This window comes from Syngnathus scovelli, chromosome 22 (genome assembly GCF_024217435.2).
Source record: "Syngnathus scovelli strain Florida chromosome 22, RoL_Ssco_1.2, whole genome shotgun sequence".
Lineage (NCBI taxonomy): Eukaryota > Metazoa > Chordata > Actinopteri > Syngnathiformes > Syngnathidae > Syngnathus > Syngnathus scovelli.
The window spans coordinates 909310-935216 of record NC_090868.1 but is presented as its reverse complement, the minus strand read 5'-3'; the positions used below and the strand labels follow the sequence as shown (position 1 = coordinate 935216).

Sequence of the window (25907 nt, the reverse complement as noted above, 5' to 3'; positions counted from 1 at the left end):
TCCCCCAGGAGGATGGAAGAAGGATGGACGTTTGTTGGGAAGTTATCGTCGCGAAAGCAGGGGGCGTCCCCGGAGGGTACTGGCGGGGGGCCAAGTCCTTTACAATCCGGGCCTGATGAGCCCACGTGACGGCACGGGGAAGTGTTTGCGTCGATAAAGGCGGCCGCGCTCACCTTCATAGATTCCGCTCTCAAGCAAGGCGCCGCTTTTCTCCAATTCCATAAAGTGCTGGACGCTTAGGAAATGATAGTCCACCCCGGGGACCTCGCCTTCCTTGGGCTGCCTGGTGGTGCCTGCGGGTGACAAGTGGATGACGACCCCGTTAAACCCTCAAAGACCTCATCACCACACGACAAACACACACACACACACACACACTTTAATGGCCTTTAAGAGGAAAGATTAGAACACAGCACAGGTGCAATGCATCAACGCTTATCCATTAAAGTGCTTGTCCTGCTTTTGTCCTTTAGAAACCTAAACAGGCAGCGGAGGAAAGTCATGGTGCTTTTTAGTGCTACTGCAAATACAATGAACGTCAAAATGGAGGAGGACCTCAAAACTCATCATAACAATAATAATAACCAAAGGCAAATAAGAGGGCGCTGCCTAAACGGGCAGCAGAGGAAATACGAAACAGGACTCGTGCTCGGTTCGATTGAAAGCGCGATGTAGGAGGGCGCCGCCTTGATGGGAAGCGGACAAAATGGAAACAAGAAGCGTGTTCAGTGGTGGCGTCCCCTGTGCCCTAAACCCTCTGTTTTGAGTGTCTCCAAAGTGTCAGCAGGGTCCATTGTACGGCGCGTAATCCCGCCATTAGCCAATTAGGAAGTGAGGGGCAGCCCTAATGCCCTGGCATTAGCGCCATGGATTAGCGGGCGGACAAACGCGCCCGGCGAGGCGGCGCTCGATGGGGCCAAAAGCTGCTTTCTTTGCACTTTGCTGGCCGCATCGCTGCATATTGGCAGATTTGTCCCACGATGCGGAGCGGCGACTCTAATCAACTGTGATTATATATCATTTATGTGGATGGAAAGGGGGAAAAAAAAATCCAGGGAGTCATTTTGGCCGGGCTGATGATGAAAAGTTAATACCTGTCGGGAGCCGATGATGGCTGCATCGTCCGCCTCGGAGGAGACGAGACCAAATGTGGAAATGGATTGAAAAGGACCAGGTTTAATGGAATGGGGACTTTTTTCCCCTAGATATTATCTCAGATGCCCATTCATGCCCGTTGAGGTGGCAAAAATACTCCAACTGTGTTGTCACTCTGTGTTTCTACTACAGCTCTGTTTGTTTAGCGTTAGCATGATGTGGAAACATGACCAAGCAAAGAAATGTTTTTTTCTGCTGCCCGTTTAGGCGGCGCCAACCTAGCTCAAGGAATTTAGGGCGAGTAAAGGTCCGTGTACGGGAAACGGCGACAACGCCAGAAGCGACCGTTCACTCTGTGGCTTAAGTCACGTCATTAAAAGAAGTTTTATTCATGTTTCCGCTCCATAAAATGCACTTGGGGGGGGGTTTGTTCTCGGCATGCTAGCGTTTCTCGCGGCTCGTCGGCTCACATTAGCGCACGGGGCCGACCTTTGCGTGTCAAGGGGAACTTTCTGCTCCGAAGCCGGTACGTGACAGCCGCATCTCCGGAACCTTCATTAGTCTGTTCAGACGGACGGCACGTAATCAGAACTAACCTACCGCGGTGTCATCTTTTCAACGTGGAGCCAGAGCCAGGTCTCCTGTCCTTGGTGGCGGAACGATTTGAAAGGCTCCTTTTCATGGTAACTCCAGCTCTGTTATCAATTCCACCATCAAAAGTAGGTCACGGTCCGCAGTTCACGGCTCCGTCGAGAGACGCTTGATGATTCATAGACCGGGCGCCAGGAACTTTTCACAGTCCGGAGATTCGACTGGGTGAGAGAGCGAGGGAGATTGTGGATGGCTGATGTCATCTGTTAGAATTTAGAAGGGGGAAGGTGGGGGCGGAGGGTCGGGGTGAGTGTCCGCAGCGGGACGGGAACGTGCCGCTGTGTCAGCCTAATCCCGTCGTCGCTACGCTACATTAGCGCACGATGACACAATCCGTTTGCCGGTTAATTCGGAGCCAACGCTCGGTCGGCCTCGGGGCCTGAAAGCGGCCGAGATGAGCAGAAACACCCATCAATTAATTAGACTTATACTAATCAGAATGAATTAAAAATTTATTTCAGAAAAGACGTACAGTTGGTTGGGTTCAATGAAGTTAGCCTTTTTGAAACTTTCCAAAGGGGACTTGAAAAATCCACTCAAGCTGCCGTTTTTTTTTTTTGTTTTGTCTCTGTTTAGCTTCTTTTGTTTTTCCATAATAAACATCCATCATGCTTGACAGTGACAAGCTGTAATTGTTCCTCTTAAACAATCTACGGGCCGCAGACGCAAGAACGCGCCGCCCTCCATAAAGTCATTCGCCGACTTCCCGAAAGGCGTCTTTTGTCACCCGCCGATACAAAGTGCCCATTAAGTCAATATTCAATTACGAGGCCCGCTCAGAGGCCCCACCCACTTGCCACCTATCTCTACGTGCGATAGCTCGCTCGGACGGTCCAATGGATGAAAAGGAAAAAAAAAAAATCCCTGACGGAACGCTGCTGGCAGCCCCTTGCTCGCTTTAATTGGATCCTTTTAATAGCGCTCACGATGGCCACTCTCGGCCGTGTCATTAGCTTTGTCCGCTGCCGTTGCTTTCATGGGCGGACGCTTCCTGCCTCCTCACAGGTCAGATATATGTACATTTTAGCCAATCACTTCTTAATGGAATGTACTTTTAGCGCTTTGCTCGCAGGTCCAAAACATTTCTTTAACATTTCAAAATGATCTTGATTACATTTCACCACTAAAATATTAGTCGGGCAGCTGGTTCAATAGAAAAATGACACTTGGTGGAAAAATATATAAAAGACTAATAATAAAAAAAAATAATACGATTTGTGTTTTACCGCCCAAAATATTGTATTTTGCTTTATGTGATTTTAATGAAATTCTCTTACAGTGCATTCTTTGCTAATGTTCTTTTTATGGGCCACTTGTCAAGTCATCCATTGATTTGTTCTTCCCAAAACGCAATGAATCGCATAATAGGAGGAGGGGAGAAAAAACAATTCCTGACGCCTAGACAGGCGGGAGGATTTCCGCGCCGCTTCATTTCTGCCACTTGCGAGGTGATTAGCGAGAACCAATCAAATGAATAATATATGCGTATAGGCACTCCATCAGATGTCGGGAGAATCATAAGCGGCTTAATAATGAGAGAGCGACGCGCCAGACATGACGGATTGGAGGTGACACTTCACACCTCCAAAAAAAAAAAAAAAACCCATTTGTTTACATCAGAAAGTGGATTTGGATCAAAGTGGATCATCATGAAGACGGATCAACCCGCCCTTAAAAAGTGACGGGCTTCGAAAGTCACATTCACACAGCCGTCCGCATTCCCGCTGCGTTGTGATGTCGAGCGTGAAACATAAGGCGGCGGGAAATCGCCCGTGCCACCATCTGCCGGCCGCTTAATTAAATACACTTGATTACATTTGAATTCCGTGTGCCGACGACACACGAGAGGGCAACAAAAGTGTGCGGGGGGGGGTCACGCACGACGTACGTTCATCATTTAACTGTTCTACCTAATAACAAAATGCGTGCAAAGGCGGCCCTCCTTTAAAAAAACAACAACAACAGTTTCATCTAATGCCAACTATGCTTTCTTATTTATCTTTTATGATTTTGACTGACAGTCCCTGGCCAATTTGAACGCATCCGCACCTCCCGTGAGAGGTCGCAGAGTGTCACCGCTCATTGCGCGTTACGTTTCAATCCCCCAAAAGGAGTGCATTGGCGCTCTCGTATGCACTCGCGGCGCTAGCAGATAACCGCGCAGCCCCGCAGCTCAGCTTAGTGTTCACCTATCAAGCTGGCGAGAAGCCGAGCGAAGCCACTTATCGCCGACCCTCAGAGCGCCGCATCCTTCAACGACAACAGGAACCGGAGGAAAAATCCAGAAGCAAATAAATCCTAGTTTTTTGCAGACGCAAAATTCCCTGTCCTGGATGTTGGGCGGGGAGTCGTGAGGCGAGATAATCCGCCCAATATTAGCGTCTGGGCGAGTGATACGGCGTGAGTCATTACCAAACGAATTGGGATGCACATGAAAAAGCACAAGTTGCTCTCTCGGCTCCTTCCGAGGAAAAGATTATCAACAACCAAACAGGTGTCGTCAATCGGTTATGCACATCCAGAGCAAAATCGAGGACAAGCGGAGTTTACACCTTAGTGTTTCCTTCAAATCGGTGTAACTCGCCGCCTTTGTCGCCGTCTTGAATAGAACAAGAGCATCTTTGCGCTTGCTGAGCGGTCGTCGTGACGTTACATAACCGCCGAGCTTTTCTGAACGGACCCACAAGGAGGGGGGGGGGGGACACAAGTGGCGCGGTGACCTTCAGAGGCATGATGTGGAATAACGCAAGCTGAGCGTCGTAACAGGCTGGTAAATTAACGACCTTGGTGAGCATATTGACGGCTAAATTCAATTTCCACGGCGGAGCGGCGGCCTGACATTCGAGGCATTTTAACCACGGCCTGACATTTGAGGCCAGGCGGCCCACGTTTTGCTTGTTGGCTTATCGTTAGGGCACAAACGCGACGTGGATTCCAATTTCCCCAACGATTCGGTAAACAAACACAGTGCAGCTCAGCCTCTTTTTTTTTGAGTGCGTATTGACTTCTAGTGCTCGTGTTCTCTTCGACTGTCCGACTTGCTTACAAGCTCGGGCCGCGACCAGCAAAAGAACATCCGGAGGTTAACGGCCGCAAACTCCAGATGTCGTTGTCCCTACTCGCGCCGGCGACGGATTAGCTTAATTCGCTAATATGACTTTATCCGCCTCCGGGGTCCATTTTTTTCCCCCCGTCCTGTCTTCACGGTAATTGCGGCTCAGCGGAGCATCCAAAACGGCCCATCAAGACATTTGGCGTCCTGTACCAAATAGCCACCCTCGACCCGTCCGCTACCTGCTGCCCGATAATGTTTTTTTAAACCTTGCCAGAGGTCGCCGCAGTCCGGGCCGACTTTGCTAACGAGCCGCTCGCGGCGACTCCGCGTCTCCATTAGCGAGCGCCGAATACGTCCGGTACGGGCTCGCTCGCGTTGACCTGCGAGGACGACGTCAACTTGTCGCCGTTATTGCCTCTGGGACTCGGGGACATCGGGATCGGGGAAGGGCGGACGCCTTGGTATGTTAATTAGAGCCCAAAGCCCCGTGAGCTGATGACTCGCTTTCGCTCAACCGGACAGAAAAGTAATCAGCTGCCGTCTTAATAACGTTTTGGCTCCTTGAAAGATGTTATCTTCTAAATATTTGAACAAGGGAGCATGAGTGTGCTTCTTTTTGGCTTGACACTCATTTGGAAGACCTGCTTTCCAAAGTCCCTTCAAACTAAAGTATGGGGCGGAATTTAATTCACTGCCCCCCCCCCTACTGAAATTAATGGAATGTGTTCCAGGCTCTCCAAAAAAAATGTAATTTGTTTTTAATGAGGACAAAAATGCTCTCTGTAATATGCCGTAACAACGACAACATTTGAATATAAATATATTAAAAAGTAAAAAATGTTTGCCACTGTTCCGTTCTAACATTATTGTACTGCTCGACTTGTTCGGCCGGCTGCCTACTTCAATCCAAAATACTCCCATTGCGGCAAAAGCTAAACTCTTCTTGAAGAAAGTTCAACGGAACGCTGCAGCCAAAGAAGTGGTGGGGGGAAAAAAAAAAAAAATGAGCGCGAGTCAGAGGGTGTTAGGAAGAAGTGGATTCAGTTGTCAAGAGACATAATCGAGGCCAATGCCGACTCTGCACTGAGCGGCGATGAAGCTCGACATGCATTTTCGCAGCAGCACGAACTGCTTGACATTTGGAAGGACCTTTTCTCTCCCCGGCCGCCCGGAGACGAATTGGAGCAGGGCCGGGGGCGGCAGGACTAAACGCCGCCGTCCCGGCTGCAATCAGAGCGTGTCGTCGGGATGCGGGAGAACATTTGGACAGCGTTTAACCCAAAGTGGATTTCCTCTGAGCGCTTCCCGTTCGGACGGGCCGAGCGGGTTGGTCTTTTTCTATTTTCTTTTCCATTAGCTCATTGCGACATTTGCGCTTGCTCTCTGTTAGGCTGATGGTAGGAATCAGATAGCGGCCGATGAGAGCTTGATGGAGCGTTTTTTTGCTCGGCTTTTCCCACGACACAATAGCTTCCCAAAGTAGCGATTTGGCCAAAGTGGTTGAAAATGAGGGTGAGCTGGCAGTTAAACATTGCGCTTGTCATTTCAATGAGAAGGCAACGCCATTCATTGCCGACTTTGGAACGGCCTTTTATCGCCGCTTGTTACGCAAAAAATGACATTTAACGTCGGGAGAAAACGACATTTCAGACGGGCTGCGCGCCAATGTCATTGACGTAGACGGCAAGCATTTGAAAGTATGGAAAAAATAAGACGGAAGCTAACGTCGGATACAGATCGCAAATCAAACCGATATTGACCGTACGCTAGCCTTGTTAGCTAGCTAGCCAGCCAGCTACAGATACTGGACCGCCTACGACTTGCACTACTTTCACGAGCTTTTCGCCGATGACTTACAATTTGGAAAGATGATAAACACGCCGCTCGTCAAGCATCCTGAAGGTTTTTCCTCAAGAGTAGCACGCCGAGGCCAGTTGATTTTCACTTCAAAAAGACTCTGACGAGTCCGCTGGCGAGTCGGCGGCTCCAACTGTTGATTTGACACATGACTGTTGGCAGAGCCGCCGGACCTTGGCGAGGAGGACGGGCGGCATGTCACGCCACTGTGTGCAAACACGTCGCTGATGAATCGGCCGACACTACGCAGAGAGGTGAGACGCCACTAGGGGTCACTGTCTGACCGGCAAGGCAGAGTCCTTGAAAGTTGCAGTCCCCAAATTCGGTCGTTAGACTTTTAGACTCTCTGACTCTCATCATTCGGCCTTTGGCCTCTTTCCGAAGAAGTTTTTACTCACTGGGCTTTTTTTTCCCAACCGCCGACGGCTAGGGAGTACTGATCTGGAAGACGCCATCGATTGTTTCGACCTCAGCTTGTGCCTTAAAGTAAGCGATGTTTTCCACAACTTGGACTTAGAAGAATAAAAGCTTCAGGTTCAGCCCGCTCATTGATTTGCCTTCAAACATCCTTCTAAACATTCCCTAAAAGAAGACAAAGCGCTGACTTTGCACTTTCCTGACCAGAAAAGTTGAAACCGAGCGAGCGTGGACATCGGTTCCGCGCTCCTGCTCTTCCTTTCGACCGCAAACCGGTTGGGGCTGAATTAACAGCGTGCCTCCAAAGAGCCGATTATTCGCCGATTCGTCCGCGTTGCTAACATTAGCGACGACGGGATATTATACAGCGCGCCACTTGTCGCTGACGAAGTGTCTCGACTGACGGCGTACAAAACAAGGTTTGATCTGAAAGCGGCGAGACACAAAAGCAGACCGAGGACAATTTTCATGGCGCGCTGCTTTTTATTTGTCTCCAGGCGGGCGACGCATAAACACTCCGCTGGAGGACCCGGTGGTCCAAACAAACCTTGAAACATTCCTGCCATTCAAACGGATGCTTCACTCGAGCACCAGACGAGAAGAAAGCGGAGCTCTCGCGCTATGAAGTCCAAGTAAACATGGTAGAATCAACAAAATCTTGGGATTCCTTTTGAGGCAAGACGACTCATCTGTCCTAACTTGACATTGAGAGCGGACATGAGCACGAATTTGAAAGCCAGCAAGCTGTGACCATTTGATTTTGCGGCTTGGTTTTAAACGTCCCGACGTCTCAATTATTTACAAGCGTGGAAAAAATATGCTTTGCCTTTATGTGATTGGGATCCTTGATCATTTCCTTTCAACTAAGGAGCAAAATACTCCGGCAAGGAAAAATATCTACTAAGAGGACTTGATGAGAGGAAGGAGAGAGAGAAAAAAAAAAGACAATATGACCCCAAAAAGTTGCAATTAAGTTTAAGTATTGGAAAGTACATTGCAAAAAAAATTGTCCCCTGAACAGATTCAGTCCACTGGACATTTCCAATCGAGTTTTTAATCGATATCTGAATGCCGAATTGTCCAAAAACGAAACTTTGTTGACGTAAAAAACATGTCGACTAGCTGCGTTGTTAGCAAGCCTGCCTCGCCGTCGCTAAGTGCAGGTTTGAATCACCTTTAACGGCAACGCGGGCGACCGACCGACATCACGGCCGTCTCCATGGCGATGCAAAATAAAGCTAAGCCGCTGTGGAAATTCGAGTGGCGGCGAGGACGAGAGGCGCGCGGAGAAGGGTGAGTCGGAAATCCTCTGGGAGAGGCGTGAAGGAACATAGTGTCAGGAAGCGACCGCCACCGAATACTAATGTCAGCCGGCAAGGGAGGGGAGGGGGGAGGAGGGGGGGGGGGTTGATTTTACCGCCGCATCTCACTTTTGTCAACAGCGGGCTCGGCATCAAGTGAGAAAATCGCTTTTGAGCACAAATGTCAAAAGGAAGCAACGGTGACATTCAAGCCGATTGGGCCAGAGTGTCGGACGGCGGCAGAGAAAAGGACACGGCGGGGTCAATGACGGGAAAAAGAAAAAAAAATAGATGAGCGTGATAACCTCCGCGCATTGCTTGTGAAAGAAAACGATGCCTGCGGGCAAAGTCTTTACGCTTGCCAGCTCGAGCAAAGAGATTTACCTCGAGTGCCACCGACGTTGACGTCACAAAAGACAAAACTATTTGCAGTCAAGTCTTCTTTTCTCTACTTTTTAGTTTGAAACCGGTGTTTTGGTGAAATGGCTTTGATGGCCAAATGAGTTGCTTGACTCGGTCGGCAGCTTGCTTTGCATTTTGCTGAAAATGTCAACATTCATGAGCAGGGAGTTCAAACAAAACCCCCCTATTGTGTGCCCGCCCCGCCCCGCTCCGCCGCCGCCGCCTTCCACCGCTCAAGAATGTCAACATTCTGCCCAACGCCATCCCAGGACCTCGCAAAGTCACCGGGCTGAGAAACTTTCTGTGCAGTCCAAAATCCTCCATTTTGGTGGCTACCAGAAAGTTCTTTTGATTGTAATTGCGCCCGAGTCACGAATTTCCCGTCTTGAGAGAACCTGAATGTTTTCATAGACCGATCATTCGGGCTTGGCTTGAGCTGGCGGAGGAATGATTGTGATTATTGCACCAACAGCCTTGACCTATTTGCTTCGTCCATTCTAAAAATAGCTTTCGGACGGGGGTGCGAGCGAGATGACGACGGGAGAGCGCGGGCGGAATTTGGGGGATTTTCATCTTGGTCCCGACACGTTTTATTCCAAATACACCACTGGATCGCTGCCTCGATAACGGACGGATCGCGTGTATGGAGTCGCCGCTTCAAGTCTGTGGACCTAATCTCATCCTCTTAATTTGCCTTCCACTCCGGGGAGATCTGACGAGCAAAAGGTCCGGAGAACCCGAATGAACCGGGTTGAGTCATGCGGCGAGCCGGAGCGTTACGGCCGATCAGAATGGGGCCCGCTTAAGCGAGTCTACCCGAGCTGTCCGTCGTCTCTCTTGTAAGCATCAATAATAAATGTGCCCCGCAGTTAAACACAGCGTACACAACACACACGCGCTTGGGTTCAGGTGTGCTTACGCTGCACGCCGCCGCAGGCTAAGCGCTAACTGGTCGGGACCACGACTTGCCAGTTCTATTCTTTTTTTGTTTGTTTTGGGTTTTTGATCAAGAAAATTTGCACTGGGAACATATTTATGCACAAAAATAGTATCTGTGGGTCGGGGCCGTGGCCTAATAAATGATGTCAGGTTGTCCGGAATAAGCAACTACGTCGTTGTTGCTAATAACTTAAAATAATGAATGAAAACTTTTGTTGCTGTTTACGTTGCAGCGTACAAGGACAACGCAGACTTTCCGCCGCCGAGCACATCAAAACTACTTTGAAAGGCTTTCAGGTTCAGCAAAGTCACACGGCTTGCCGGGGGAAAAAAAAAAATAATAAAAATAGCCTGCAGGCACTTATTGATGATTCGAAAGCCTTGAGGTTCAAAACAAAACTCTCTTGGCCACACAAATAGCAAGGAGCAGCCACTTTGCTGAATGAGAACAGCGGGTATTGTGCTGGCTTCCGCCAAGAGGCGCTAACGATAATCCCATTCATCGGCATAATTGCCTCCTGATTGGCTCTCGTCAATTCCCCGCGGATGTCATCGTTTGGCATGCGGATATGACGGCTCGTCTCGAATCTCACCCGCGGTTGTGTTTGTAGCGTCCGCTTTTAATCCTTAGCTCAAAAGAAGCCGAATACCATGGGTCGAAGCTAATTCTGGGAATAAAGTCAGAATTCTGACTTTAAGGTGGGAATTCTCTGACTTTAAAGGCAGAATTCCCACTTTAAAGTGGGAATTCTGAAAAATTCCTGTCATCTCCCCCCTTTAATTTTTTTCTTCACTGCCCCTAATCCTCTTCCGTAGAGTCGTGAATTCCACGCGCAGAAAAAAAAATCATTTCTTGGAAAATATGGATTTTCACAACAGCTGGCAAGACGAGACGACTCCTGCGACTGTATACGGCACGTCGTCTTTTGAAGATGAGCTGAAACTTTAATCAGCCCCGTGGGGGTAGCGCAACCGGGCCGGGGAGCCCGGCAGAAACGCAGGCGGGTTAAGATCTAGAGAGCTCATGTTACGCAACGCATCGCCGTCTAAGTAGTGCCTGATGACTAGCATGATCGCTACATGCTAACTGACACTGCGAGAGCGTGGCCGTTGGCGCGCATCAAATGGGTCGCGCCTCTGATGGAATATTTCATTAGCGGCTTGGTCAAACACATTGGCGGCTCTGACAGCCGCACTTCTCCAAGAAGCAGAGCGCGGCGCATACAAAGATTTCAATCTCGCAAGATAAATAATTGCTTGGATATTCCGCGGCTAGGATGGAGCAAATCAGGCCAAAGCGGATGGGAGGTTTTTTTTTTCTTCCCACGTTGCGGGCGTTGTCGACACTCCGAGCACGATTTGAGACGTTACGTGATTTCCTGCCCAAACAAGCTGCTGCGGAATCCCATAAAAATGAAGTTAGCAAGGAAGACGGTGGTGACCTTTTGGTATCATTTTCGATGGGGCCGCGGTGACAATTGAAACAAGTGTCAATCGGAAAGAACGTTTTGTAAATTCATCTGATCAAATTGTTTATTCAGCCACTTTTGAGGATGAAAAAGGCTTTGTCAAACCGCTTTACCGCCGAGTTGAGACAATTCCTCACGGAGCCTCGGTAATTAACATGGCCAACGCTGCTAAGCCGATACAAGTGTGACAGAGAGGCCGCCTCCGAGGACCGGGACCCCGGGGAGCCTCGTTCTTTCTTGGACCGTGGCGCTCAAAGTGTGTCATTCCCAAGCACCGAGAGGAGCCGAGTGGGAGGCTGATGTTTTATTTCATTCTTAGCGCTTTGGAAAGAAAAAGAAAATCCCGCCATCAATCAGAACAAGCACTTTAAATTCACCGCAAACGCTATTTTCGTACGCCCTTGTGGCACCTGAAACGCAATTCCAACACTACTGATAAATAAATCATCTCTCATGGATGAGACTAAGCAGGAAATCAGTTTGCCTTTAGACAAAATGGATGCTAAACATGCAAGGCTTCCTCCAATTATAAGTGAGATATGGGTCAGAAATACAATTAAGGTGTTTACACGACAGCTCGTGTAATTACTATGCTCCCGATGACTAATTATATCCCTGTTAACGGAGAGCGTATAAATATAGAAGGTTGTGCGAGTGTGTGTGTGTGAACACTTCAGAGGGAGGGACTGTTGGCCAGAATCAAAACGCCCTTTTGGGTAAAAGAGTCCAGTCTCTGGCCATGAATATTAAAGCCGTCGCTAGTCTGGTCCTCGGAAGCTACTCCGTGGAGCACATCAAGCATCTCGCTCTGTCGTCCTCTCCGCACACAACAACCCACCAGGCAGAATTTTAGAGAAAGCCCTCCGAGATGGGGCATGGAAAACTGTCACGACTGGGCTCCAGTCCAGAATGGCACATATGGAAGTTCATTAAGCATTCCCGTGAGGTATTGGCAGCTTTGCGACGCGCGGTTTGGCCTCGTTTAGGGTGAACCGCTATGAGAAAAGCTACAATGCTAATTGCTAACAATTGGATCGCTAGTCCAGATTTTCGTCGATTTACCCCGATTTTTTCTCTGAAGTTTTATCCGATCAAGATAATCGGAGCGACTGCAGTGGCCAGACGTCCGGAAAGAGGGCCCGGCCCGACTGACATGCTTTCGTCCCGAGCGATCGGCGAGATCCGAACTGCAGCCGTTGACGATGACAGACGGGTAATTTCCGTAAAGGTCAGCAACCGAACTCCGTGCTTTGTGTTTACAGGGACGTTGCCGTTAATTGCTTTCCACTCCACCTTATTTGGGTCCGAAAGTGCGAAGACGCCGGACTGACAGGTAAAAGGGGGGGAGGCGCGAACGTGGAGGAGAAGTGGAAGAAAAAAAGATGTGAGTTTTAGCAGCCGAGCCTTTGACGCAGGCGGGGAGAGGAAAAGGGTTGCCATGGAAACCAGCGCCATGCCTCCAATGAGCAAGAGAAGAGAAAGGGGACAGATTAAATGCATGACAGAAATTGAGCTTTTGATTAAAGGCATCTTTGTGATCCCAATAACCCTTTGTTGCCTCCATAAGTATCGCTCAGGCAGACCAATAAATTTGTCACTTAAGGTTCCAGGATTGCTACACGAAAGGGGGCGGGGGCGGGAGGCTGTTAGCCTTGTTAGTATCCCCCTAATTATTTGATTCGCTATCAAAACGAAACAAAGAAGGCGTCAGGCAAAAAAAAGAAACTGTTGCGGTCGGTTTGTCACGAAGGAAGCGGCGAAAAAGCCAACGCATTTTTCTCTCTTCCCGCCCGTCTGCCGCGAGACTCGACGCTGATCAAACCAATAACGTGCGCGTGGACAGATGGAACATACGCTCCATCTCATTAGGAAACTCGCTCGCTAGCCTGGCTATCAAAACAAAGTCACAAAGAGAATCAAACGATGCGTTAACTCACATTCCAACCCGTAAAACAAGATGGGTAAAAGTATTGCCCCACGTCATTTTCTTGGGGCTAGGACGACAAAAGATAAGACTCATATCTTGAGAGATTTATTCGGATCCATGTGACATTTTAAGAGTTGGCTTATTTGTTTGCTGCAGCAATAAAAAAAACATATGCAATGGGCGCCTGACGTGACTTTTGCTCTCAAGTCCTCAAGTGCACCCCCTCCCCTGCTGTCTATCGCTTACATCAAATCTGGGCGAATTACTCAGCGATAGGCCTGATTTCACAACGGCTCGGGCTATTAACGCTCTGACCTTGGATTTCAACCAGGCAATTTGTCTAAAGCGTTGGCCCTCGGCTTACCCCCCCCCCCTTCCCAGCTACTCACTCAGTCCAAGTTGCTCTATTAGTATGTGAAGCGGCGACTCTCTTGCCTGTCAGCCAACTCCCCCCCCCCCCCCTTCCAAAAAAAAAGTCTCTACTTTCCACTCAATGTTGAAATTGCGCGCTTCAGATGGTTGCCCGTTGATTATTCTCTTTCAAGCCTGGAGGTTTATCGCACACATCTCATCAACAGGCGTCCGTTTGGAGATAAGCGTCGTCTAATGTTATCTTTTTCATCGCGACCGACGACAAGTTGCAAAAAAATGGCGGTGACGGATGATTTTTTGCCCGTAGCAAACATTGGGAGCCAGCTTGGCAACCGATATGATTTGCCAGCTTTGTCATTAATCTCCGATAGCAAAAATACAGACGACACGCAAAGGAAAGGGGAGGGGGCGGGGCTAAAGCTCAAATCCCCCTTTTTTGAAATCCGCTTTTCAATTCCCCAGAGCTGTTACGATTAGACAACAGAGTGACAACAAAGCATCCGAGATATCAAATACCAAGATGGGCTATGTCCAGGTTCTTCATTTTTAACCAAAAGTGCATTTGGGTCATGCATTGATTCCAAAGCTATTATTAAAGAGAGCCGCCGTCCATTTTCTCCTCGACCTTTTTCGCCGTCGGAGTCGAACATGATGTTCCAAATTGCAGAAAAGCAATTGGCATCAATTTGCTCGCGCTACGCAACCGCCTCGCGTGTATCCGTCCCTCCCTCCCTCCCTCCGTCCATCCATCCCATTGTGGAGCGACGTCTCATTACGCCGCTGTTTAAGCAGCCTTTTTGCCGTGCGGTCCATTGACTTATTGTCTCGCTCTCCCTGTATTTGTCCTCCAATTTGTTCTTCCGGGGAAATGATGCTTCCTCCGCAAACAAAAAAGTATCTGGCTTCCTGGAGTTGCGAGGGAACGCCAACCGTCGGCCTTCAAGATGGAAGGCGTCAAATAAAGTCTATGGAGGCCCACAGTCCCTCCCTCCCTCCAAACTTTTCATTTCCACCACTAAACTGTCGGCTAATGCGGCAAATAAGCGCGAGACAGAAGCTTGCCATTCCAGAGTCGGGACCTCACGTTCAAATCAACCCTTGGGCGGCTAATCGATTCCCTCCCCCCGCCACTTCAGACTTGAACAGATACCAAATAAAGGTGCAGCTCAGCAGACACTAGGTTTTGGGAGTTTGAACTAAATAATGCATGGCTGACCTTTGAGCACATGATCGCCAAGAAACATGACAAAAAAAGAACTCTGGAGACTTTTTGGGCTTCAAAAAAAAAGAGTAAAAATGGACTTACAGGGAATGGTGCGCAGGTAGAGGTTGTCCCGGATGATCTGCTGCAGCTCGTGGTCCACCGAGCCTTTCTGGAAGCGCAGGTTGAGGTAGCGGCACAGGTCCTTGTTGATCACGCCGCCTGGCACAACACAATCAGATGGTGCCCGATAAATGATACCGAACTTTCAGAGGTGCTAATTGGAGCACGTGCAGCCAGAACCTTGGCGTATAAATCACCCGCCGAGCCGATTGCGTTCCCTCCACGAGTTCCACGAATGGATTTTTGCAAGGAAACCGGTTAATCTCGCTGGCTCAGCATGCAGGAAAAAAATAAAGTGAAGGTGGCGGGCGACAGAGGAATGAAGGTAGGGGATTAGAGAGACGGAAGGCCACAGCCAATCCCAAAGGGGGAGCCGAGAGGAAGAAGATAGGGGAGGGGGGGCTAAAACAAGCATCAACTTGACCCCTCTTGGGTTCCCCTGACAAATACGACATCCATCTTCTCTGCCACGCATCCGTATAATCACATTTACAATGAAGGGGGGGGGCGCGTGACTGACGTGACTTGTGGGATTCCGCAAGGCACGTCTCGACGCAAATATACCGAATCTTCAGATAGCCCCATCTCCTTCACCACGACATCCACGGTGACTATTAAAGCCCCCCCCCAAAAAAAATATATATATTCTAACCTAGTTGTGAAGTTTCCATTCATATTGAGCAGGAAATAATTGCAAGACTGGCGTAGACACGCACACATGCGCTCGTCCATCAGAGCCCAACTCATTTGCGGCATTCGAATGAATTAAGGAGCGCATCTGCGGCTCGGTCACAGCCAGCGGCACACCAACGACTACATTTGCATGAGAAAGACGAGCCGGGCATGCTGAGGGAAAAAAATAAAAAATACAAATCACACGCACGTTAAGACGACACCGTTAGACGGCACCTCGCTTCCTTCCGTGGTCAGCGTCCTTCTCGCCACAGGTTTCCCATGGTGAGTTATCTCCTCTGGTGGGAAGGCGACGGCGGATCTCTCCCGCTGGGATTCGCCCGTCACCCAACTCAATCTCCGCTCGCTGCAATGGAGTCGCAAGCACCGGAACGCCCCCCCTCCCCTGCCCGCCTCGCACCAGCTCACTCTGCCTTGTATGCTCGCGCTCCACAAAACGGGAGAGCGTGGAAAAGGAGTGAAGGGGAAGCGGCGAGCAGAGAAAGTGAGGGAGAGCGACCGCTGATGATGCTCCGGCGGCGCAAGAGCATCACGCTGGGAGAATCGTCTCCTCCAGCATCCCAGATGCACAAGCGCCCCCTGTCTACCAGGCAGGGTACTACATCACTTTCTACTGCCTGTCGCGTTGGCATCTTAAGGTCCTGACTTCATTTTATGGGCTCGCGATTCTTTCTGAAGAGCTCCACGGCACGACTACAGAAGGAAACGGACTCAGGTATCCAAAGATAAACGCATCCAAGCTTCTAAGCCAAACTGGAGACTCGACAGACACGTTTAGTCCAAGTCTCCGTCGAGGCCTCGGAATTCAGAGAGAAGCTAAAGGGCAGGATTCAGAGGACGGAGGAACATTTAATTCCACCGCCTTCCAGCTTGGCTCGGCTCCTAAAAGCTTAAGGCTATCATTGACACTTGGCCGAACGGCTTAAAAGCGCATCGGCACCCAAACGTCATCATCGATTGTGGTCAAAACAAGGTCGTGTAAGGGCTTTGCAAAGTCATCTGACATCCTTCCCTTGGGCCTCCCCTTTGGCTCGTTTGGATAATTGGACAAGAAATATAATCCTCAAAACCGGGATACGACTTTTTTCCTCTTATTTGCATCCTATGAATTTAACACGGGCTGAGCAGCGGACAGTTCAGACATCTCAGCTACATTTGACATCACAAAATTAGATGGAAAATAAATCAAGTCTGAATAATTAATCAGTTTCATTTTGAAAAATGCTACAATTCGTAGCCAATTTCGAGGACCACCTGCAATACCGCCACGGACCACTAGAGGGCCGCGGACCACCGGTTCCAAATCCCTGCTCTAAGCTACAAAAATGAGTCAAGTGTCACCTTAGGGGTCACTCAGTGGTAAAATTTCACTCACTTATCAGGCGGAGGATGGCGAGCGAGTAAAAGTCTCAGCCAGGTATGATGAAGGGCGAGAGTGGGGCACGTCGCAGTGCGGTTGCCGTGGCGACAATAATACTCTTATCGCGGACGAGCGGCTATAAAGAAGGCGCCGCTCCCCGGGTGGTCATTGCGGGAAAAGATGCTTAGGATGCGCCGCGCTCAATGTTATCCCATGGCAGCAATTTGCTAGCGCAACTTGGCAATGCCACTGAAGTGAGCGATGCAGAAAAACGACGCTTCCAGATCTTACGCTAATGTTGTGCCGAAGCTGCCACCGCGACGACGATCACTTCTCATTATTATCTCGCTGCGGGCCCTTTTTTAATTGAACTCATCCAGCCAAAGCTCGGCAGCGCCGCAGCAGTCTGCTGAGCCGCCAACGGAAGTAAAGCAAGTTTCCCCAATGTAGCGCTCGCTGTGTTGTTTTGATGCGACTCAGCGTCGCCAAACATTTCAGAGAAGTCAAGCTTTGTTTCTCAAACAGGAGACGGAATTTTCACAGGTCAGCACGAGCTGGCCACACTCAACGGTTCCAGTCGGGCCAGTTCCAGAGTTGCGCCTCCTCGCCGCGAGTGACAAAATAGGCGGCGAGCTCAGCCAATCAAACGACCCGTTGCCCAATTGGATCTGGCAGCCCGACTCCAGATCACGGCAAAGTCTCAAATGCCAGGACCGACCAGTGACTCCTTAAAAAAAGTCTCCACTGTGTTTGCGCCACAGGCGGTGCATCATTAGACGCTCGCTATCTAGGATGGAGAGAGAGAGAGAGAGAGAGAGAGAGAAAGAGAGGTCACAAAAAGGCTGAGAAATGAGACTGATAACAATTTGGACTGATTTCAGGTTGAAAAAGCCGCAAGTGGACGATTTACTCATACAAAGTAGCGTTGGCAGACATAGTGATCACGATGGCGTCACAATGCTACAAGTTACACATCACCTGGCATCTTTTGTTGCCAGGACAAAAGGCATTTCCACCTCTTTGCTGCGCAAAGACACAAAGTCGCTATCGGAAATCGACGTCTAAACAGGGTTGCTCTATTTCGCCGGTAATGACTGCGCAGAGCGTCACATTGATTTGCCCCCTCCCCCTCGCTAGTGAGAAGAGGCTAATTACCGTGTCACCGGCTTCGTGCATTGAGGAATTCCCAAAACAAATAAGTCGTCCAAAATGATACAATATGGATTAGAGCGAAGGACAAACACACAGACATATTTTAAAGTTTTGGGTCCTGGGACGAAGGATTTTTTTCCTCAGGCATAATCCTAACACCAGTCAAACGGTGTCGACGATAAATCAAGAAGGGGGAGATTACTCATTATTTTTGCAGAGCGCCTAATTTACAGTTTGACAACCGTTCCAGTAGTTCTAAGATGCAAAGTACCTTGGACAGCTCCGGCATAAAAAAGCGGCTTACTTTGCCAGGCCTCTCGTCACCCCCAGATGCCCCGTAGCCAAGCGGGAAGACGCAGCGTGACACGCAATTGAGCGCGGCGCCCTCCCAACGCTCCACTTGTACACCGCGCGCTCAGTCAGTCCATCAACATCACTGTCAGAGCCAAGGCAGCAAAAACGCAGGCGAACGCACGTCCGACCACTCCTTCGTGATTCACGCCCAGTCGGATATCTATTCTATCTATGCTAGCGACGTAGCTTGTCCACTAGCTAGCAAAAAAAAAAAAAAGTTGTGCTGTATTACTCTCAGATTTGAAATGGGAGTTATCAAGTAGGCCACCACGTCTTGGCTACTTTCAAAGCCTCACCCGATTTGAAAACGTGCGCGGTATGATTAAAATATTCATGGCGCGGTGAGAGCTTTTTTTTTTTTTTTTTTGCAATTCGGCTGCAGAAACAATTCTTCTTTACTACCGTGCTCCATTTTCAGGTGAAAGCTATTTTTGCATGCAGGTGAGAGCGCCGCAAATGGAAAATGTGTGTGTGTGTCTAAAAAGGGAACGTATATGCAGTTAATTGATCAAGCAGGCTGTGAACAAGGTAAAGCAACGTATTGTTGGCACCTCGGTTTTCGCGCCTCTTCAACTTCCGTGTACGATAACACCAAATAAAAAAACACACTTCGCATGTGTCCAACCAAAACATGTCCAAGCTTCCGTCCGTCAAGGTGCCGCCGCCCGCGTATTCCCCGTAGCGGAACAATGACAAACAATCTGTGTGAATATAAAGCGCTCGTTTGTGGACTAATTGAGCCGTTGCCTCCAAACGCGGCGGTGGCGGCGAGCAATTAGGATACAGATGTCGCACAAGCGGCGGGCAAACACTCGCCGCGGGTAATTGGAGCCGACAGGTTGGACTCCGAGGGTGAGCGTAGGCCGTCTGAGACCGGCGACGGCAAAATAACTCACTTTTATGCCTGTCAGTCCTTTTCCAGCGCAGTAATTTTATATTGGATTGACTATACGGGCCATTTACTTTGAAGGCGGGACCACCTGTGTCGCTTTGCTCGCAGCGACTGCCGCGATTTATTTGTCGCTTACTTACGTGGACGAGTACGTACGCGACACCGTTAGAGGCACTGAGTGACATCAACAACCTGAAGTCTAATTCAGGGCCGACACAATTTGCGGGCCACATAAGATGATGCGGCGGGCCGTATCAGGCCCCCGGGCCTGGAGTTTGACACCTATGGTCATAAAAACGCAATTCGTAGCATTTCTCTCGCCTGTACTTTCAGCAGTTCTTTTGGCGGTCTGAACAAAACCAGGAACACTTGAAAAACTGGCTGCGTTTTTTTCCTTGAGCTGAAGAAGAAGCCACTTTGGTTGCTTTGAATAATTAAGACTAGCTAAAAGTAGCTCTCGCGTAAAAAGCCACATTGGCCTGAGAGGAAAGTGCAGCGTGTCCTCAAAGTCAGAGGCTTTGCGAGACAAGACGACGCAAATATTGACAGATGGACTCCGATGATGTCATCACAGGCGCTTCAGACTAGGTAGGAGTTACAGCCGCAATGTTGCACACTTGACTTTGCCTTTGTTAGCGCAATCCCCGGTTACGGGCGCTCTGTAAGCTCCTTCAGACGTGATTGAGCGCTCTCACAAAAGAGACAGTCTTTTTAGCCGCCCCTTGGAAGCGAATTAGACGTTTCCACGAGGGCGGCCGCCGCGGGCAAGTGGAGGCGCGGCGCTAATAAAACATAATTCGCACGTTGGCTGGAGAATTGGGGATGCGTGGACGGGTCTGCTCCACTTTGACGAGGCTTTGTAACGGAGCCTTCATTACATTTGCCAGACAGGAAGGATCAGCGTTGCAAACTTTACCGTGGACGTGATCGATTCTCGGACATGGCTTCGTGTTAAAGGACTAAAGTGATTCATTACCGCTTTGGCTTCTGTCTCCAGTTGACTTGCACTTCAGGCATTTTCTACAAAATCTTATCGGTGAGGTGAGTCACGTTCGCCAGAGACACATCTTCTAAAACCAGTTGCGATACTCCCCCAGCCAATCAAATCTAAATATGGCGAACCATGAAGGCATCTCTACTACTTGTGAAGTCAAGAGGTGATGAGATTGACCCCACCCCCCGCCCCCAAATCACTCGTGAGCCTCCACCCCTCGGGTTTCATCATCACACCAAGCGCACACGCGAACGAGCCTCGCTGGCTGGCACATTATGGAAATAAATGGAGATGGCCGACCGCGGCGAGGCGAGGCGAGGCAAGGCGGATCCAAACAGCGGCCGGCCTCGGGTCGTCTCCGGGGAGCCATTACGCGAGGAGCGCCGCGTGAAATTCCAAGTGTTTGGCCGCCGCTGCCTTACGCGCCGCTTGGTGAACACATACGGACGCCCCGAGACAACGGCGTGACGGCGCTCGCTGGAGTGAGGCGCGCTATGAATTCCGAGCAGCTCGCCTCCAAATTTCCTGCAGTTTTTCATCATGTCTCATCTGCATCCATAATTCAGAGACAAGCTCTGAAAGTAAAACAACTCAACGAGTGACTTTGGCAGCAGCACAAACAAATTTTGCATTCGTCCAACGTGGAGCTCCATTTTCGGCCTTGTGTCAATCTTCTCTTCATTTGGACAGAGCTGCAAGGCCTTAATTGATTGGAGCTAACGGGAAAATGCGAGGCGGAATGTCAAAAGCCCCAAAAGCTATTGTTGCTTTTTTTTTTCTTTTCTCCCTCCCGGCAAGGTCGCGGCACAGGAAACGAGACGAGGGATGAACGACACTTTCATTTTGAGGGCGACGGCCGCTCAGCCAGAATCGATGCCATCGTTCCGCCGTGTTTCACCGCCACGCAAATAAAACAAGAAAGGGAAGCGCTGACAAAACACACAAGGATGTGACAGAAGGTGACTTTTGCCGCCGAGCTTATTAATGATTTTAGAAGCCGCGGAGGTCTCCTGATGAATCTACTTATCTTAAGGGGGGACTGGGCTCGAAACAAATCATTCCTTTACGTCCGGAAACTTTTTTAGCGAGGCCATCTGGAGGCCACGGGAGGAACCATCAGTCAAAGGAGAGCCCCCGAAGTTTTTGTTGTGGAAGTTTGGGGGACGCGGAGAATAAACAACGCACGCTGTGACGAATGGGGAAGTGAGCCAAAAATAATGGCTGCCACAAGGACACCTATTTGACGTCAACGCGCAGGATTCAATGACTTGTATGGGCACACTGCTGCCACTTGTGGAAGGGGGTGGTATTGCACAGGGTAATCGCACTCATTTTCTGCTTTTCTATTTGGGCCAAATCACTTTTGAGCTCTTAATATTTATGACGGGAAATGCAAAGATTCAAGATTGAAACTTGTATCATGTTTGATCATAAAATTGTTTTTCAGAACATTAGTCCTGTCATTTGTTTAGCTTATTTTCCTCATTAAATTAACTTTTTTCTTAACATATTTCTAAATTGTTATATTTTATTTTATATATAAAATACTGTACCTTTTCTTCCATAAAATTATGCACATTATTTGTAAAAATGTCTGACTCGCAAAATATTGCTATTTTATTCTGTTGAGATTTTGACGCTTCCTCCTAAGCGTGAGGTTAGAGTGTGTGTGTGTGTGTGTGTTGGGGGGTGGCAGTTGTCTCCATGTGAATTGTGTTAAGGCTCATTAAATCCAAACAGACTGTCTGGAGATGAGTCATCATTGGCTGCTGGCGCACGGCGTACATGGGAGCCGCGCATGACTGGAAGCTTCAAGGAACGTAGCGCGCACACACACGAGCAAAGGCAACTTTGATAGAATTCCGTCTTGCCGCTTGTGTGCTTGAGCTGTCACACGATGCCCTTGAAAGTGTGTGGTGGGCTCAGGTTGGCCCTCATTAGTAGCACACACCAGCGCTGTTTTGTCAAGTCGCTTACAGCGACTAGATGTCTATCAGAAGACAAAAAGAGGACGCTTGTTTGCACAGGGGTGGGCAAACGCACCGCACACGCTCGGCATGCAGATAAGGACGCACGATGGGCAAAGCTTATGAGAAAAAGAGGCTGACATCAAGCCAGGGTCACGCAAAGGTCAAGTTCCACTTTGAGTCTGGCGGCGACACTTCAAGTGATTGGCTGATTGGTTGGCTGTGAAAATTGCAAAAAATATATATATATATACTGTAAGCTTTTTTTTACTGTAAATGACAAATGCAAATCATTTTTGCTAGCTAGACATATAGTATAAGAATATAAAATGACTCCAATCGTTAAACATGTTAATGATCTGACTCCGACACCCTCTTTTGCATCCCCACAACGAGTCTGGCTTCGCTATTGTGATGGCGGCGCAGTCCGAGCTGGCCCTCTCGAGAACAACTTAAGAGCTTTAAATGCCAACAGACTGTGCTTGACGATACCCACAATGCACACTGGCATCGGGAAGCGGAAAAGGTAGAAGGACTCTAGAGAGCGGGAAAAGATCGCAAAGAAGCTTACAATGGCCGCCTTTCATGCTGTAAAAATAGGAGGCGTAGAAAAAAAATGGCGGACAGCAGATGCATCATCCATCCAGGCCAAAATAAAATGCCTCTTTGAGGGAGGCACAAGACACAAAATGGTGAAAGTAACATGTAGGGGTTCCCTGTTAACTTGCACACAATTTTGTCCCATGATACACCTGCCGCCATATTGGGTCTCAGCTAATCTAATAATAACATTGTTGACGAGCTTGTGACTCAACTATCACAAGAGTGTGAAAGAACGCAGAGGTATCGTTATGAAGGACCTGATAACAAATCTTCTGTGAAATAATAAACAGAAAGAAAGAAACGATGTACATTTTAAAATGTATGCAATGGAAACAAACAAACATTCTGACTGCCACAAATGCAACGCGACCCCTTCACTGAAAGAAATTAAAATCTTCACCGAGCATGGCAAAGAACGTCCATCACCAACCAGCTGACAAAACACAATTAAAGCAATTCCCCAGACAGTATACAAGACTCAAAACATTTCAGTCAAACGATGACTAGCATCACTTCAATAAAAGTGATCAGAAACACGGCTGACTTAGCTAGTTCGTTTGACAAGTAACTATTTTCCGACTGCAGCGAACACAACAGGCCCCCTTCACTGAACTTGACATCATTAGCGAGCGGGCGTCAACAAAAGCGTCCAAAAAGCACTTTTTGCGTCGATAACCAAACAAAAACAGTCACTCCCACTAGAAAAGACAGCAACCAACTCGAGTAGAGAGCTTTGGTAATAATGGCGTCACTTGCAATAGTTTTAACGAACAAATTATGGCCAACAAAAACGATTACAACGTCACTTGTCACTTGAGTGGCAATTGTTTATCTGATTGTTCCGAACGCAACACGCCCCCTTCACGGACCAAACTTAGTATCAGCGCCGAGCATCACTAAATACGTCAAGAATGCCGCTTTAACCACAAAAAAACTAACAAAAACAGCAACACTCGCTGTTGACAAGACGTGCAGCAACGTCTTGAAACAGTTTCAAGTTACTTTCAAGTAAAAATTGAAACGCCAGCCACAGTTACTCATGTTGAAGTATCAGAACTTACCTTGTTTGACACACTTGAGTCTGACGGGCTCCTTGCTGTGCCTCAGCACCGCCATCACGTCCCGGCTGGTGAGCCCGGCCACCGGTGTGTCGTTGACCTCCAGTAGCAGCAGTTCCCCGGGATGGAGTCTGCCGCCGAGGCACGCCGCTCCAACCGGGAGAAGCTCACCCACAAGCGGAAAGTGTCCGTGCTCAGCACCGCCCCTTAGTTCCAGTGCAGCCAGCTGCCCCTCCGCGTCCCGGACGAGAACACTTTCGTGGACTCTGTTGCTCCAGTGGTTAGTCCTCTGTTTTGTACTCCTGGACATGGCTCACGTCGAGGAAGAGTCCCGTCGTATTTTGAGGGTTCCCCCACCCTCACCCTCACCCTCACTGGGATAGGTCTCACTTTTCGCCGTCACTTGGTTCCATGTCCTCGCGTGTTGGCTCGTGAGTGAACGATGGGTTCAAAAGAACGAATCTTTTCAGTGAACGAATCACTTCCTAAAGTGAGCCAATTTCAGCTGCGCTCTGATTGGTCAGACTGAATTTGGGCAGAGGTAGGAGGCGGGCAAAGTGGCACTTAGGTTTTTGAAGGCAGTTTTCAGTAATTGGGTCTTCACATTCCAGCAATCAGGGCGGGCGGGGCGTGTACAGAGGCGAGGCAGGAATTCTTGAGGCAGTGTGTGAACAAGAGCAGGAATGCGTGTGAAAACAATTCAAAGGCCACTTCATCAGGTACCCTTGCTCGCAACATGCTCTTTCCCGGCCATTGTGTTTGATTCAGGTTTTAATTGCCCTGCAATGAGGCCGGTCGCGATCGTTAGATCGTGTCGCAAAAAGCCGGTAAGCGACTCCTCAGGGCCGCATACGCTAGCCGGACTTCCATCTGGTCGCGCCTGTGGACCTGTCCCACTAAGAGGCATAAAACGTTTGAAGACAGCTGTTTGGCAACAAGAAAAGACTCTGGTTTTGGCACAGGCGCAGCTTTGCGGACCCACTGATATATTAGGCCACCGGAAGATGGTTTTGGTTTGCGTCGCCGTGGAAACCAATAGACAGAGGCGCACTCTTTTGCCACAGTGGTTGAACATTGGGACAACTCTGATAACCTTGCAGTTTGAAATAACACACCTGAACATTGTGGGAAGACACTGAGGAAAGAAGAAGAAGAAGAAGAAAAAAGGCAGACCTTGATTAAAATGTGCAGGGGTCACAATTCATTTGGAGAGCGATCGAGTCCCGCCGTGCATGATAATTTGGCGTGGAAGTTGAAGGACAGGCCCTTCGAGACGCCGACATTTAATTTTCCTCCACCTCCTCATCACGTCGTTTGTCACAAATGGCCATAAAAGAGCAAAATCATAGCTGGGAGACGCCCTTGTTTCTCTTGCGCTGCTGACACTTTTGATATTTCATGCTGATTAAGTTTACGCTATTGCACCCTTCCATCAGGCCCCCCCCCCTCCCCCCTCCCCCCTTGATGCTACCATAAATCTGCATCACTTTCCATTCATCAGCAAATGAGCGGACGCGAGGTGAGCCAGGTGCTTTTCTCACTTGTTAATCTAAATAAACATTTCTGCCTTTGGAATCAATGCACATGAGAAGAAATCCCGCCGAGTTGAGAAAAAAGGGGAATTAAATTCTGATTAATTATGTCACGTCCACAAGTTCATGCACACAAAATGTTCCACTGCCATCGTTTCTGACAAGATATCATCTTCATTAATCTAATTAGCCAATTATTTTGCTAGAAAGTAGTCAGTAAAACACGGCACCTTATAAATGATATGTTTTTAAAAGTTAATTTGAAAGAAAAAACATTTGGCCACTTTTGTCTTGAGAAGCTGCAATACAATGCTGCTATCTCCTGGCAAAATGACGCCATAGCCGGGTTGGAAAAAAATTATATTGTTGCAGCACTCCACGCATGCGCAAATAACAGCTGTGTAATGCACGGAAAATGTCTCCATGGCAACGCTTGGGCCATTGACGTCATTCCCCTGTGGGCGTAGTTGAAAAGAATAAAAACACATTTTCA

General features: G+C 48.8%; 1 protein-coding gene across 3 annotated transcripts in view; it reads right to left on the bottom strand.

Annotated features, from left to right (window-relative positions):
• magi2a (membrane associated guanylate kinase, WW and PDZ domain containing 2a) overlaps positions 1–24343 on the bottom strand; it is a 37441-nt gene extending 13098 nt beyond the window's left edge. For 2 of the 3 annotated variants that reach the window (XM_049760794.2, XM_049760795.2), the window contains exons 1-3: positions 23886–24343; positions 14792–14908; positions 174–293 (exon numbers count right to left, since the gene is read on the bottom strand). In XM_049760794.2, coding sequence (XP_049616751.1) covers positions 174–293; positions 14792–14908; positions 23886–24192 — 544 coding nt within the window. In that variant the 5' untranslated portion in view covers positions 24193–24343. The remainder of the gene's footprint in view (positions 1–173; positions 294–14791; positions 14909–23885) is intronic. The other variant, XM_049760793.2, reaches the window with a different exon arrangement.
• Between the last annotated feature and the right edge of the window lie 1564 nt (positions 24344–25907).